The sequence below is a fragment of the Oculina patagonica genome, chromosome 1, assembly GCF_052425735.1.
Source record: "Oculina patagonica isolate OP01 chromosome 1, crgOcupat, whole genome shotgun sequence".
NCBI classification, from domain to species: Eukaryota; Metazoa; Cnidaria; class Anthozoa; order Scleractinia; family Oculinidae; genus Oculina; species Oculina patagonica.
The window spans coordinates 11,327,682-11,344,115 of NC_135758.1; the positions used below are offsets into that span (position 1 = coordinate 11,327,682).

The following is a 16,434-nucleotide window of genomic DNA, read 5'->3' on the forward strand; positions in this document are numbered from 1 at the left end:
TTCGTATTTGCATACCCCAGGATTATACAAGGGAGGGAGAAAAATTTTCTTATTCTGACTAAGGGATCCCAAATTCCAGGGTTTTTTTTTCTTTTTTTTTTTTTTCTTGTTTTTCGACGTCAATTTAATATATTGCTAGTGTTTCTTAAAAATTGTCACTGACACAGACAAAGTCAGAGCTCTAAAGGAAAATCTATCTGGAAAGCCCACAAGTCCGCTGGGATCCCGCTTTCTCCACTCCAACCTTTCTTAGAGGGTGATAACAAGGCTTGAGAATCACCAGCACCTGCCAGCTTCTGCGCTTTTCTAGAAAACCGTTGTAAAAGAGGCCACCAATACTTTCTCGGGTATGTATCCAGGACCACAATTGTGCATGGTTGCCTATAGGACTGAAGGAAGCGCAAGACTGGGCCGACTAAAACATTTGGCGGGAAAACATACGGACGCTGCATCACTGTCGAAAACTGAGTCAAATCTTGCGCTAACAAGTTCACACCTATCGAACCAGGCGAAGGAAATGGCGTAAAATGGGGGAGAGGACGCCCCAGCCTATCAGGCATGGCGTTGGAATCGAGGGCCATCAGATCACACGTGTGGCCCAGTCCACCCCCGAACCTCAGTTGTACTTCATTCCAGATCTCCGATGTGAGTGTATAGTCTAAAGATGACAATCTGCGAGAAGGGGCGTCCGCTGGATTTTCTTGAGACGGAACGTACAACATGTGCAGTAGGATGTTCAGATCCATAGTAGTAAAGAACAAAGCCTTTATAGCATTGTTCAAGTCACGACCTTTACCCCCTTGATTATTCCATGCATACATGACCGCCAGGTTGTCAATCATTACATCGACGCGACAATCCTTGACAAGGTCCTTAAATGCATGTAAGACCTTATTCACAGCAATGGCCTCCCTAGTCGCAATGTCCAACATCATCTCATCCTTTGACCAATAATCAGATGTTTCCTGCTTCACAGGTGTGGAAATGACCCCTCCCCATCCAGTTTGGGAGGCATCCGTAGCTAACTCAATCTGAAGATGTCTCTCTTCACGCCAAGGAAGGGGGTCGTCCCACTCCTCTAGAAAAAGCCAATGGGCAATTTCATCGCGCAGAGCACCCTGGACCGCAATTGGTTTCAACGTGCGCATACCGACAGAAATTGCCGCTGACATCTCCCTGGTGAACAGACGGGCCGCTGGAACCGCAAGGGAGAAGGAGACACATTTACCCACCAATCTCTGGAGCGTCTTGACCGATACATAACGTGAGTTTAACGTTTCCCGGATGAGCCCTACAAACTTGCGCTTCTTCTCTGGGATCAGGCGGAAAAACTTCGCTACCGGAGTCTATCAAGAAACCGAGATAAGGGATCATCTTCTGAGGAATTAAAATTGACTTTGATAAACCAAGGAAATACCCTAAGCGTACCAAATGAAATGCTACGAGAAACACTGCTGATTTAGCAGCCGCGAGGTTGCGCTCATCAATAGAATCTAAAGTGTCATATTGTCCCTTGTCAAGCGACACCTGGAGCTGGCCATTATGTCTATCATCGATATACAAGAGACACGGAACACCTAAGGAGCGCAGAAAATTTGACGCCATAAGGCCCGTCGAGTGATATACATAAGGTGAAATTTTCCAACCAAATGGTAGCGTATTATAGGTAAAAAACCAACCGCCCCACTGGATACCAAAATACGTGCGGCTTTCTTCAGAAAGCAAGAGGTGGTCATATCCTGACTTGTCGTCTAGAACTGTCTGATAGGAATCCTTGAAGACATACCGGGGTAAGTCGGTCACTTTGTCCAACGAGAAAGGCTTCTCCAGCATCCACAGGTTTAAATATCGCGCATCGTGACACAGTCTCGGCTTCGTAGGCTCAACTGTTAACGGTAAAACGATATGAGGTGGACTTACTTGACCAACCTTGCCCACCAGAGAAATCGCACCGGATTTCAGGCGACTTAGTAGCGTTGTTCTAACAAATTCTCCGAACTGTTTGCACGATACGTTATTCTTAAACAACCTGTGGGGTGGCTGATCAGAATCGTAACGCTCCCCCTTAAACGTTCCTTTAAAATGTCTGAAATATGGGAATATTGACACCTTATTCCCAATCCACGACAACACCTCTTCCTGTTGTAAAGAAGGAGCTAATTTTGCGATTTCTGCCCAATTAGCTGCATGTTTGTGGAGCTCCCCTGCCACAAAATGATCAGGATCTCGGAACAGTAACTCATCTACGTGCCCAACGATCTCTCCCTTTTCAACTAGACGGGCTTTCTGCCCCAACCGGTCATTTCCTGTCCACTCACTGCTGACCAATACGGGGTTTCCCCTTATGTCTACCCACTGTATCGCACCTGCGCAAACATCAGCATTACTGATAAGGTTGTCAAAGTTATCATCTTTTTCCCATGACCAGAATATCGCCTAAAGGGAAAAAAGGAAAGGAAAAAAAAAAAAGGAATCTTATTTACATGTACAAAAGACCCCGTACAAGTCAGCAGAGAGAGGACAGCTTTGACCCAGTATGACCGGGAGGGTGTTGAGATACCCCGTTTTCAAAACTCTCAACTCTCTGTGACCAGAGTACAATCGGAGTAAAATATCGGAAAGTGAAAAGAAAGGGATATTCGCACCAAGGGCAAATCCCAAGAAAAAGGGAGAAAAAAGGAGTATTGGGTTTAAGTAGGAATAGAAGCATATATTCATTCCACTCCTTTGTGATGTTTAGTTGCTCACTTGAAAACCCTCATGTAAAACTTTGTTAACTTGACACAACGCCTCGCATCGGATTAAATCAAACAACAATCAACTCCAAGATCCATTTAATTGTACTTGTTACAATCAAGAAATAGAATATATACGTATTTGTGGAACAAAGGGAAAAACACGCCTTGCTTCTATTTAATTCCAGATTCTCTATTGCTTATTGTCCCTAGCGCGACCACGGGTCGCCGGGGGCTTCTGCTGCATATCTCTTCTCGCGTAGCACCTTGCCATAATGTGGCCGAACTTTCCACAAAAATAGCATTGGACTGGAGCACTACTTCTCATGCCACGCCCCCTGTACGGAACATCACTACTGCGCCCACGGTGAGACGAACCAGACCATGGGCCCCCTGTGCCCATCGCTTTTTCCACCTTTGCGACAGCTTCATACACTTTAGTGTGATCTTTATCCCCAAGAAGGCGTAGAATCAGGGCCCGGAAGTGCTCTTTTGGAAGGTCCACTTTTCCTCTAGCTGTCTGGTACACCAAACGATAAAATTCACGTTTCTCATCCTGATTATCGCGGGATGTATTCTGGAGGGTTTCTAGGATGTCTATCGCCTCAAACTTATTGAACTCAGAGAGCGGCCGTGCTGCATAGTCCAACATCTTCCTTATTACGGCAGCCACTGAGAGCCTTGTCAGCTCATCAAGAGACTTTTGGAGGTCAGCAAAGTTTTCCTTTAGAGTCTAGAATAATAAAAAAGGGAAAATTGACTTAATGTACAACATCACCCTCACAGGCCCTTAACAGCCCCAAAATAAAGCAAAACCGTGCCATTCTGTGGTGAACTCTCACCCCATTGCTCTTCTTGTTACCCTGGGGAACTATTACCCCATTGCCTGTACATAGTGAACTCGCATCTCTTTTTATGGTGAACTCTCACTCCATTACTGTTTTCTCATGGTGACCTCTCACCCATTGCTCTTTATCTTTAATTACTATGGTGAACTCTCACCCCCATTGCTCAATTTTTTTTTTTTTTTTTTTCACGTGCTCTTTATCTTTACTATGGTGAACTCTCACCCCCATTGCTCATTTTTATTTTTTATTTTTTTTTTTTTTATGGTGAACTCTCACCCATTGCTCTTTATCATTGCTATGGCGAACTCTCACCCCATTGCTCTTTTCCATTTTGACCTCTCACCCATTGCTCTTTATTTACTATGATGAACTCTCACCCCTTTGCTCTTTTTTTTTTTTTTTTTTTTTTTTTCCTGGTGAACTCTCACCCCATTGCCTATTTCCGTGGTGAACTCTCACCCATTTAACTGTTCCTGGTGAACACTCACCCCATTGCCATGATAATACATATTTTGTCACTCAAAAGGTGAAGTTTGACACCATCTTACAGCTATTGTTTAGCTTTGGTAAATTTTCAACATTCTATAGAAGCGTCAAACAAATACCAGCGGTACGCCGCCGCTAACAGTTTTGAACAGCAATAACAACAAAAGAATAATAACCGAGCCGATAACAAACATTCCCATATCTACGAGAAAAAATATACACGCTAAGGACGTTAACAACATACAGTCACCCATAAAACCCGCTAAGACCCGAAATACACTCGAATTACCGATAAGCTTAATAACAACAAACAAAAAATGACTAAAACGCGAGCAATGAATAAGCGGGAAAGCCGAACACAAGCAAAGAAGAAGACAAATAAAGGGTTGCCGCCCTTGTCCCTGCTCGTAATTTATAAAAAAAAGACACATAAGCGACAAAAGTAAACATATTCTACCTCCAACTCTCCGGGTTGAGCTTGTCCCACAGCTTGTTGAGGTACTTGAGCCGCAGCTTGTTGAATTTCCTGAGCCACGTGTTCGGCCGCCGGCAAAGCGTCCTGTCCGACAACTTGTTGAACTACTTGAGCTACTTGACCACCGGCCGCTTGAGCTGCTAGTTCGTCGGCTGGCTGAATTCCTTGGGCAACCGGTAGAGCGGCTTGAGCAGGGGCTCCTTGTCCCGCAGGATACTGTACGTCCGCCATTAAATGAGAAAAGAAGGAAACACGAGGAACGAAAAAGAACGATCCGCACCGTACGGCAGTTGAGCCAAAGTGATAATTTATTCATGTGCACTAATCTTATATGCGTTGCTTTAATGTATGCAGTGTGAATAGTAAACAAGCGGGTTTAAAGATGAATTTAGGAAAACCAAAAAAGCTGAGAAATAGTATGCTATCAAAGACGCTAATTGCAAATGATCGAGTGCAAACGGAATTCCTACAACTAAGCTAGGAAAATAACAAGCCAGGGAGACAATGTACACGTAAAAAGCATTCAAAGCCGACTTTTTTACTCTTGCAGCCTCCATTGAGCCATCATTTTGGATCTGAGTTTGGCACTGTATCTGATTCTGATGATATCGAACAACTTTGTAAATGGCAATATATGCTACGGATATTAGCAGAAGCCCAGACGCTTGAACAACTACCGCTACTAAGTCGTTGTGGCTGGGAAGCGACATTAAAGCAAAGGTGGCAAGCCCACTACAAGCTCTTGGTATCTCAGATGCAGAAACATGGCTAGATGTCTGTCCAAAGCGATAGCGGCAATCGTGAACAACGACGCTCCCAGGAATAAATATGTACACTGCTACTCTAACAGATGGGTAGAGATGGTCAAAGTCAAAGTTATCATTCCCTGCTATATGCAGAATCACTGCAAGAATGACTGCAAATGCTGGTTGAACAAAAGCTCCAGTTGCAAGGTCAGAGATGGCAAGACTTACGGACAATAATAATAATACGCTACGACAACAGTCGTAGCGTAGCAGGTATGGACGATGGTTTCCACAGGGCGCGAATGACAAGAACATGTCCAACAGTCGCCAAGAAGGAAGACAACAAGTTTAACACACAGATACATAAAATTGCAGCTGGCTGAAACTGAACCAATACAGTTAGTTCCTCTAATTTATCATTTTTCAAGTTAGAATTAATTATTTTTCTCCTTTCGTTAAAGCTAAAACATTACAGCTTTTAATGTATTGCTCATAGCTCTGTTTACTCAATCAAACCTTACTGCTGATAAAGGGGAAACAAACAGTCAGTCATGCTTTCAAAAACAACCGCTCATTTCATCCTTGTTTACATAATGGGGGATTGACATTTGAAAGAGGAGCTTGATCATTGGCCAGTTCAGGATTTGATATTAAAGATAAGAAGAGTTGTGACAAATCGATTTCATCAAATGTCACAATACGCAGCTGTTGTTGAAGATAAAAAGTTGCCCTTCAATAGGGTTTAGAGAATATATTTGTAAATGGTTAAAATTGTGTTTTTAGGTTCCGATTTCCTTTTGTTAATCAGCGTATCACCCACCACGGAGTATACTTTAAAAAAACGAAAAAAGGACTTATCATTTTGAAACGAAGATCGTTTTAGACAATCTGGCCGAGGTAAACATGTCATGGCCCAATGGGGATAAATTTATTCACGTTATCCATCAAAAGCGTTCTTGCAATTTACCCTACACACCGGCGTGATACATTTAAGGCCTGCTCTAAATTTAAAGCTGTGTAATTTCCAAACTATTCAAGCTGCAATCACCAAATTGTAACTGAAAAGATTTTTTTTAATTAACTATACTAACTAGAGAATAAAATGTGAATTTTGAAATGTCAAATGACAAGATGAATGATTTCATTTGCTACTGTTATTTCTCATTTAATATATTAGGAAGTGAAGTTTCTCTCTTCGTTTACTCCCTTTTTTAAGTTTCGTTTTATACACTTTTTCTTTTTATTATAATTACTTGCATTACTAACTAGTTTTAAACATCACCTGATTTCCCTGTTTTAGTTAATTAACGAAATACACAAATGTAATGAATTAAAGAAAATCCAAGATGAATATACAAATTGGTGAATTCTAACATTTAAGACGTCATAGTGACGTTATTGTCGTTGGTAATGACGACTAAGGTGTTTGTAGATGTCTGAATCTCATCGGACAAGTTGCTGTTTATTACACATTCGAACGCGATGCAATTTATCCTCGGAGACCCAGGGGCAGTTAGTGGGGCGAGGGAACCGCGAAAATGCGGGTAAAAAATAGCGCGAAACTGCAGGGAAAAAATCGGCATATAAAAGTTGGAGCGACTGAAAAGTGCCCCTGGGGAAATAGTCTTACCAGACCAGTTCAAAAAGCTCTCTGAATACTGCCTCCTGATTGGGCAGAATAATCTTTTGCATTCCTTTTGTATTATTCTGCCCAATCGGCGACCAGCCTGATTACAGTCCTTTTGGTGTGTTCTCATGCGAAGTATGTACACAAAGCCAGTTCGCACGCAATATCTGTCTTGCTTGTTCGCCAAGAATTTGCTCGGGAAGGAAAAGTTTCGGCTAGTGCCTCCACTGGTCGAGGCAGATATGTTTCGTTCTCGCAAGACAACAATAAGTGGCACTCTTTGTCTCTTCGCCTTGTGCATTTGCTTCTAAATCCGATTTTTTGGCTGCAATTTGCCCAATATTACAACCAATGGACTTTGATGTTTCCATCCGAACACAATTCCCTCAGCGGAAAAACTGTTCGAGACTGAACTTCAAAGCTTGCTGTACGCTTGTACGCGTACGCACCTGAGTTTTCCCGCGTCAGCGACGCTGATTGGTTAAAATTAATCGGATGATGAACCGAGAACGAATCAGCTGCAGGGCCGCTAATGCATTAACGGCCCGCTAGGAGTCATTTGCGGCCCGCAAAGCGCGTGTTTTCAAGAGGGCAGATTTCAATTTGGCCGCCTGTATTGATAATAATATATTTTGACTTCATGATCAACGCGGAAGGATTCAATCCAATACAATGGATTCAATTCTGTACAATTGAATTGGATTTTATCATATTTTAGCAGCCCTTAATAATAAATCGCAAAAATGGGTAATTTTCATTAGCAGTTCGGGAAACTGTTCATTTCTCCCATTGTGTTATATTCACTGACAGAACTCGATCGTGCACCCGTTTCTGTTAAAAAGGAAAATTGTTATTACTTGATTTTTGGGTTACAAATGCATTAATTAATTGTAAGCCTTGAACTAGAATTCTTTATACTGTCTACTAAAGATACACATTATGTCAACTTTCGCTTATTGAAGACGATGGCGAGTATTCTTACTGTTATATAGGCTTCGGGACTTCTTCTTTCAGTTCGTTTTGAAAACGCCAACTTTTATCTTTCTTACCCTACCAACGCAAACAACATGTTTCTCTAAATTAATTCCCAAAGCAGAGATTCTTCCATGGCAGGCCATTGACTTAAGTTCCGTGTCAACCAACGCAGCCACTTTGATACGCTTGTTCCTTGTTGTTCCATATCACTAGGTATCAGCGTATGGCTTTCTTAAAAAAACTTGACTTTGCTGCGTTCGCACTATGAAAGAATAATACATATACATGTCGTTTCTGTATATCCTCGTAGGAACTAGGAAAATAACCGTAGCGGGTAAAAAAGCTTTTACCAGGCTTTAGAGCAGTATAGACTGACACTGCATTCATACCAGATGTCGGTCAGAAATATTGTAGTTTCTCTATGCCAAATGAATGCTACTGAATATTTTCTTCACTGAGCTTTTCACAATGTCACGAATTTCGCGGTATCGCCAACAGTAAACAAGCGGGTTTAAAGATGAATTTAGGAAAACCAAAAAAGCTGAGAAATAGTATGCTATCAAAGACGCTAATTGCAAATGATCGAGTGCAAACGGAATTCCTACAACTAAGCTAGGAAAATAACAAGCCAGGGAGACAATGTACACGTAAAAAGCATTCAAAGCCGACTTCTTTACTCTTGCAGCCTCCATTGAGCCATCATTTTGGATCTGAGTTTGGCACTGTATCTGATTTTGATGATATCTGACAACTTTGTAAATGGCAATATATGCTACGGATATTAAGAGGAGCCCAGCAGCTTGAACAACCACCGCTACTAAGTCGTTGTGGCTGGGAAGCGACATTAATGCAAAGGTGGCAAGTCCACTAGTCAGCCATAAAGTCAGCAAGCCAACAGCAACACGCTTCTCTGTCACAAGCTCTTGGTATCTTAGATGCAGAAACATGGCTAGATGTCTGTCCAAAGCGATAGCGGCAATCGTGAAAAACGACGCTCCCAGGAATAAATATGTACAGAACACTGCTGCTGTAACAGGTGGGCAGAGATGGTCAAAGTCAAAGTTATCATTCCCTGCTATGTGAAGAATCACTGCAAGAATGACTGCAAATGCTGGTTGAACAAAAGCTCCAGTTGCAAGGTCAGAGATAGCAAGACTTAAAAACAACAGTCGTAGCGTAGCAGGTATGGACGATGCTTTCCACAGGGCGCGAATGACAAGAACATTTCCAACAGTCGCCAAGAAGGAAGACAACAAGTTTAACACACAGATACATAAAATTGCAACTGGCTGAAACTGAACCAATACAGTTAGTTCCTCTAATTTATCATTGCAAAATGTAGAAAACATGTCTGTTCAAGTTAGAATTAATTATTTTTGTCCTTTGGTTAAAGCTAAAACATTACAGCTTTTAATGTATTGCTCATAGCTCTGTTTACTTAATCAAACCTTGCTGTTGATAAAGGGAAACAAACAGTCAGTCATGCTATCATAAACAACCATTCAATTCATCATTGTTTACATAATGGGGGATTGATATTTGAAAGAGGAGCTTGATTATTGGCCAGTTCAGGACTTGATATACAAGATAGGAAGAGTTCTAACAAATCAAAAGTATGAAATGTCACAACACGCAGCTGTTCTTTAAAATAAAAAGTTGCCCTCCAATAAGGTTTAGAGAATATATTGGTAAATGGTTAAAACGTGTATTTTTAGGTTCCGATTTCCTTTTCATAATCAACGTATTACCATCACAGAGTATATGACTTTAAAAAATGAAAAGAATGACTTGTCATTTTCAGAAGGTGGACAATGAAACGGAGATCGTTTTGAAATAATCTGACCAAGGCAAACATGACATGGCCCGATAAATGGGGATAAATTTATTCACGTTATCGATCAAAGAAGCGTTTAAAAAATTTACCCTATTCAGACCAATGTGGAACTTTTAAAGCCCCTTTAAATTTGAAGCTGTGTAATTTCCATACTTTTCAAGCTGCAATTACCAAGTGTCGTAACTTTTCCCAAAATTTAACTAAAAGGATTTTTTTATTAACTATATGCTAACTAAAGGAAATGTGAATTTTGAAATGTCAAATTTCAAGATGACTGTTTTCATTTCCTACTGCAATTTCTCATATAACATATATAGTGACATTTTTATAAGAAAGTGATGTTTTTTTTTCTTCATTTACTCCCTTTTTTAAGATTTTTTTATACATGTTTCTTTTTGTTATAATTACTTGCATTACCAACTAGTTTTAAGCATCACTTGATTTCCCTGTTTTAGTTATTTAACGAGATACACGAATGTAATGAATTAAACAAAAATCTAATATGAATATACAATTGGTGATTTCTAACATTTAAGACGTCATATCGACGTCATTGCCGTTGGTAATGGCGACTAAGGTGTTTGTAGTCGTATTAATCTCCCCAGACAAGCTGCTGTTCATTACACATTCGAATGCAATGCCAATTTTGATCAAAGACAGTTTCAGCTGACAAAATCAATAAGATGACGTCACACCGACATCGCATTGTGTCATAATTGCACACAAAACTGACGTCTTATTACAGCGGGGCAATATCAAGCTCCGGCAGGTATGTTTTTAATTTCACTAGCCTCTTTCGTTGACTAACTAGTGCCGTAGCAAGGGTCCCCCCAGTTTTTTTCCCAAAAAGTAAAAACAGACCTGTATGAAATGTTGAAAATAAAATTTATCTCCCGAGAAGTTTGAAACAATAACATTTGTGCTTCGTTTCATTTTTTAACGTACTTAGGGTGATGCACAACAATATTTAACAGCCAAAAACTTAACTAAACAAACTAAATAAATATATGAAATTCACATATTTGTACTGCGGATATACATTTTAAACTAACTAAACTTTGGGAAGTTTTCAAAATACGACCTGCTGATGAAGTCTACGTTTACCTCTAAGGCATCTCAGACAGTTTAATAACCTCGAACTCACTATGATGACTCGGAAAAGTAAAACATTTGTTGCCGAGACAGTCGGTTTTCTATTTTGTATTTGACCTTGCAAGTGTTATACTCTCTTCAATGTGCATTGGTTTGCTGAGACAGTGTAGGAAGAAAATAATTCGCGATATGCGTAAATCCCAAATAGCTCTTGGTGAACGCTGGTAATAGCATTTCCAAGCCTCTAGATTTCAAAATTTTCTGGGGGGTGGCGGCATGCCCTTAGACCCCCCTAGCAGCTCGCGCCTACGGCGCTCGTGTGACCCCCACTTATTTTACCCCTGCTACGACACTGCTAACAGAATATTCTTACAGGAATTTTATTCGCATTTAATCTTGTTAGTGCTCTTTACTTCTGGTATTGCAAATTCTTACGTAAAGGTCTTAATCGTCTTAAACGCGCCTCTGTCGGTCCGGAATTTATTTCGACAAAACGACGCGAGAATTTTTCAAGCCTCAAACAAATACAGTATACACCGACTTCCGTTAATTAAAAGTTTCCCGCATTCTATTTCTGCGTTATTATTTACTCGATTTTAATAAGATTTCTGTATAACAAAGATAATCATAGAAATGGACAGTCTTGGCCTTTGAAGGTATACGGTAACCTTAACTTCGGAACACAATACTGCCATTACAGACTGTATAATTGCATCATCCACATTTTCATGTAAAACAGTGTGTACTTATACATTACACTACACAGTAAGCTGGTCGGTTCCCCTTTGTTGTGGCTCTTATGCATCTCGAGTCGACCGAGATAAAATTGCAGAATTGGTTAATAAACTTTTGTTATCGTTCTTAGTTAGCCTTGATAGACCCTCTTGATAAGGTCAATTGCCTCATGTACTTGAAAGCTCGTCCTCTGTTCTTGGCAGGTGATCAAGTTCCTCGTTCTCAAGTCGATCACTTCATGTTTATCATTCACTCGAAGTATTTTCGCCATTGTTTTCTTCACAATTTCACGAATCTCTCGATACCTCCAACAATAGACAAGGAGATTCACGGACGAGTTGAGATAAATAACAAAGATTGTGACATAAAACGCTGTTATAAAGGACAAACCAGAGTCCGAAGCTGTCAGCAAAATCCCACAAAATATATTCGGTATATAGCACACTAAAAACACAGCGTAAACAAAAAACGCGTTATAAGCTGATCTCTTAACTTGAACCACTTTCCTTGCTTCCAAATCATTGTTCACCTGACATTGGCTTTGTATTTTGTTATGGTGATGTCGCGCAACCTTGAAAACCCGATAGTATGCGACGCTGGTCACCAGAAGGCCTCCGACTTCTAGAACCACAGCTACGATGTCGTTGTAGTTTGGAAGAGAAATATAAACTGATGTTGTAAGCCCACTGGTTAACCATAACAGAACCAAAACGACAATGACACGTTTCGTTGTAACGAATTCATTATAACGTAGGTGCAGAGAAACAGCGAGGAGTCTGTCGACCGCAATGGCCACCATAGACCAAAATGATGCCCCAGCGAAAAAGTATGCAAAGGACAAATACATTGTTATGAAAGTCGGACAAAGAAAATGAACGTTATAGTCTCCTTTCGCAGCCTTATCTAATATAACTGCGATGATAGCGCCGTGCATTGGTTGGACAAATAATCCCACAGCAAGATCAGAGAAGGCAAGACTCAGGAACATCGCTTTTAAAGGTGCAGTCATCATTCTCGCTTTCCACAGGGCGCGAATAACAAGGAGATTTCCAAGAACGGCCACAATACAGAAAACAAAGTTCAATACACAAAGAGTCATCAGAAAGCGATTTTGAAGTTCAGCTAGTTTGACAAGTTCGTCTAAACGTGTATTGCATATTTCGATGAACATGTCAGTCTCCTTTCCTTAATGGCAACAACAACAACAGCGTTAAAATAGTGTACTTCCACGATTATTTACCTACTTCTGTTATTAGATCGAGATAAGCGGCCATAAATTATTCAATACAGAAAGGTGTTTGTTTAAATGAAAATCATTTACGAAATGGGGAACCTATTAAATGCATTCACCATTTTTTTCTTTTTAATAACGAAGTGATTGATTTCAACATCACTAAAAACGCTAACATCGAATTATCAAGATAAGGAAATAATACAAAAAAGTAAAATTAAATTAATTAAAGGTATCCAAAATTTCTAACAGAATATGACAAATGTAAACAATTTCTCGATTTCGATATGCGACTCAAACGGTTGTTCGTCTGTTGCATCGCGTCCGCGTAAAATTGGCTTTAGACAAATGAATCAAGCATGGTTTACATACGTCTTCTAATACAATAGATGGATCTCCGCGAAAGTCCTTTAGCGTAAAACAAATGGTCAAAAGAAGCGATAATCAAATTAAAAGAAAACACTTCTGCACCTGTACTCACAACCTGTTTTTGCGCAAGCGATTCATTTAATTAAAAACTGAAATGTAAAAATTAGGGTCCTCTTCAATTCAAAACATCATTTTTTATAACTGATTGTGAGGTTTTGAATAGCTGCTCCCATTTCAACGTAGCAAAGGGCTTACCTAGACCAACTGTAGATTGAATGGGCCAAACAACTACTGATTCCTTCGTTTCACTAGCCGATTCAGTGTAAGTTAGAAAAAGGCAAAGAATAACACCTTGATAAAATGTGTATGTAACGAGTAATCGTTTGTTATGGCCGATGAAAGAAATAGAACTATGAAAATTTTGACCACCTTATGAGCAAAAAGACCATGCTTAAGTGGAAGTCAAACAGTGATTCATTCAGTAGTTCTCCCGCAATGTACTTTTTTTAATCACCTTTTTCTTTTCTGTTTTATTTTATGTATATGACTTAAATTATTTTAATTAAAAAAAGCCATCATGTGCGAAATGGAATTCATTTTCGCACAATATATTATTAAAGCTGTGATCTATAAACTTAAACAACGCGGCATTGATTTTGGAGTGGCTTGCTCCAATTACGCTTGTTACGATTGTTTTTCTGCACCTCCCCCCCCCCCCCCCCCCCTCCCCCCTCCCATTCAATCTTGCAACATTGATTACTTACTAGTGCGGCTGATTTGCTTCTTTTTATTTTTAGAAAAATAAGATAACATAAAAATAAAAACTATTTTATAAGCCTGCAATTTTAATTCAATTTCAAATAAAAATTAGAAATGAATGTCGCAGGCAGTTGTCGGGAATTTAAAAGGGCTTTGATTCTCCGCAAATTTTCGAAAGTAGCCACAATTAAAAAAATAAATAAAATTAAAAATATATTGACGTAGCTTCAACTATTCGGCTTGTAGTGGGCAAATACCGTCCTCTTTTATTTACTAAGTCTTCGGCTCGGTCTTTAAGCCTTCACTAGAAAGGAAATTGACCAACATTTCTAGTTAAATTACACCTATACATTTGCAAACCAGCTCAAGATCTTCCATTGGTTAATACATCAAAGAGACTCGTCAAAGAACAACATGAGATCTAGCCATCACATAAAATGCCATAATAAACTTGAGTGTTTCATTTATGAAATGTCTCAATCAACGTGTTTTTCGAAACAAAGTTTTAAAACCTTCTTAAAATGTTTTCAATTGGACGAGAATTAAAAAACAAAAAAAAACAAAAGAGATCTGAAGAGGGTGTTTCAAAATTCAAACGTAATCTTTTTAGATTCTCTAGTAGCGGAAACGTGCGCGATGTAACAGAAGTAATTAAAGCAACATATACATGCCAGGAAGTTCGTAATTTTAACTCTGCCAAAAAAAGGAAAGACTGTTGAAAATACGGATTCTAATGATTTAAAATCTCTGTCAAAAGTAGACAAATGATTATTTAATTGAAATTTGAAGTGGTAAAGGTACCAATTGATATATTGTTGACTAGATCCTCGGAAGATTTGCGAACTGAGGAAAAAACGAATATTCCAACCCAGCGGTAAAAATATTATTGATAAGAGTATTATAGCAGCTAAATACCATGTAACTTAGTCGAAATTTGGCATAATAAGTTAATAATCTTATTATGCCATTTGGTTGTTGGTAAATATTTTCTTAACTGTGTTTTTCACGTTATTACGTACCTCTCGATATCGCCAGCAGTAGACAAGTGGATTTAAAGAAGAATTAAGTAAAATCAAAAATGCAGAAGTATTGTATGCTACTATTGTGGGTACTCGCGAATTATCAACTGTTAGCAGAATACCTGCAATTAAATTTGGAGTAAAACAAACAAGAGAAATAATATAGACGTAGAAAGCATTCAATGCCGACTTTTTCACTCTGGCAGTGTGCATTGCTTGACCATTTTGAATCTGATTTTGGCCATGTATTTGATTCTGATGATATCGTACCACTTTGTAAATACGAAAATATGCTATGGTTATCAAAACCAATCCAACTGTTTGAAAAGTTACAGCTGCCGAGTCATTGTGACTTGGAAGTTCCATAAATGCGATTGTAAAGAGAGCACTGACAAGCCACAACGCCACCAAACCGATACGGACGCGCTTCTCTGTGACGAGTTCTTGATATCTTAGGTGAATAGACACAGCTAGAAGTCTGTCCACCGCGATGGCGGCAACCGTGGAAAACGATACTCCTACCAGAAAAAATGTAGGGGCCATGACTGCTGTAATAACATATGGACAGAAATCATCATATTGAAAGGTTCCATTCAGTACCTTATTTAGTATCACTCCAAGAATTACAGCTAACATTGGTTGGCTTATCAACCCAATTGCGAAGTCGCAGACGGCAAGACTCAAGAACATTTGCTTCAAAGTTGCTGTTATTGACGAGGCTTTCCACAGGGCGTGAATAACGAGTAGATTCCCAAAGGTTGCCACAAACGAAAAAAGCCCGTTGAGCACACAGATACATAGAATTATGGCTGGTTGAACCCGAATAACAACGATCGATTCCTCCAGTTTCTTACTGCAGAATCCAGCGACCATGTTTAGATTAAACAAACAAATTCGATGTAGGCTTTAGGCTGACGCCCGGTTTAAAGAAACTGTACATTTAATATTCTGCACCTTATGTGTACTTTTAATATTGTGTGTGTATTTTTAATGTTGTGTGTACTTTTAATATTCTGCACCTTATGTGGGCAATCACCAGCTGATATATGATCTTTGCTATAGTAGTAGAAGTTATAGGCTTAGTGATACGCCATTTCAAAGATAATACGTAGCACAAAAACTTTTGTTTTCATAGGTTTTTTAATATAATCTAGTAATAAATAAAAGCCACAACAGCCTTATATCAGGCACATTAACCACAATCGGGGACCGGAATATTATAAAGAAAAAAGTTTCATTTTTTTTTTCGTTTTCCATATGTGTAGTCAAAACACCTTTGAATTCGACGTGGTCAGTATTTAAGTCAGGTAGAAACATTATCGCCAAACGTGATGAAATATTTGATTGCGTGTAATCAATCTCTTTGAAATTGCCAAGGGAGTGTTTAATTAAAACTTTTAATACGTATATTTTTAAGAGTTGTAGAAAATTTCCATATTGACCGAGAAAGGAGCACAGTTGTACAAATGAATGAATTTGGCACAATGAAAAACAACAGTGAAA

The 16,434-nt window shown here is 39.3% G+C and overlaps 1 protein-coding gene across 1 annotated transcript; it reads right to left on the reverse strand.

Annotated features, from left to right (window-relative positions):
- Positions 1–14,062: 14,062 nt before the first annotated feature.
- Positions 14,063–15,829, reverse strand: LOC144656462 (beta-2 adrenergic receptor-like). Its single transcript, XM_078516682.1, has one exon. It carries the CDS (start codon positions 15,802–15,804, stop codon positions 14,872–14,874), a length of 933 nt encoding a protein of 310 aa, XP_078372808.1. The 5' UTR covers positions 15,805–15,829; the 3' UTR covers positions 14,063–14,871.
- Between the last annotated feature and the right edge of the window lie 605 nt (positions 15,830–16,434).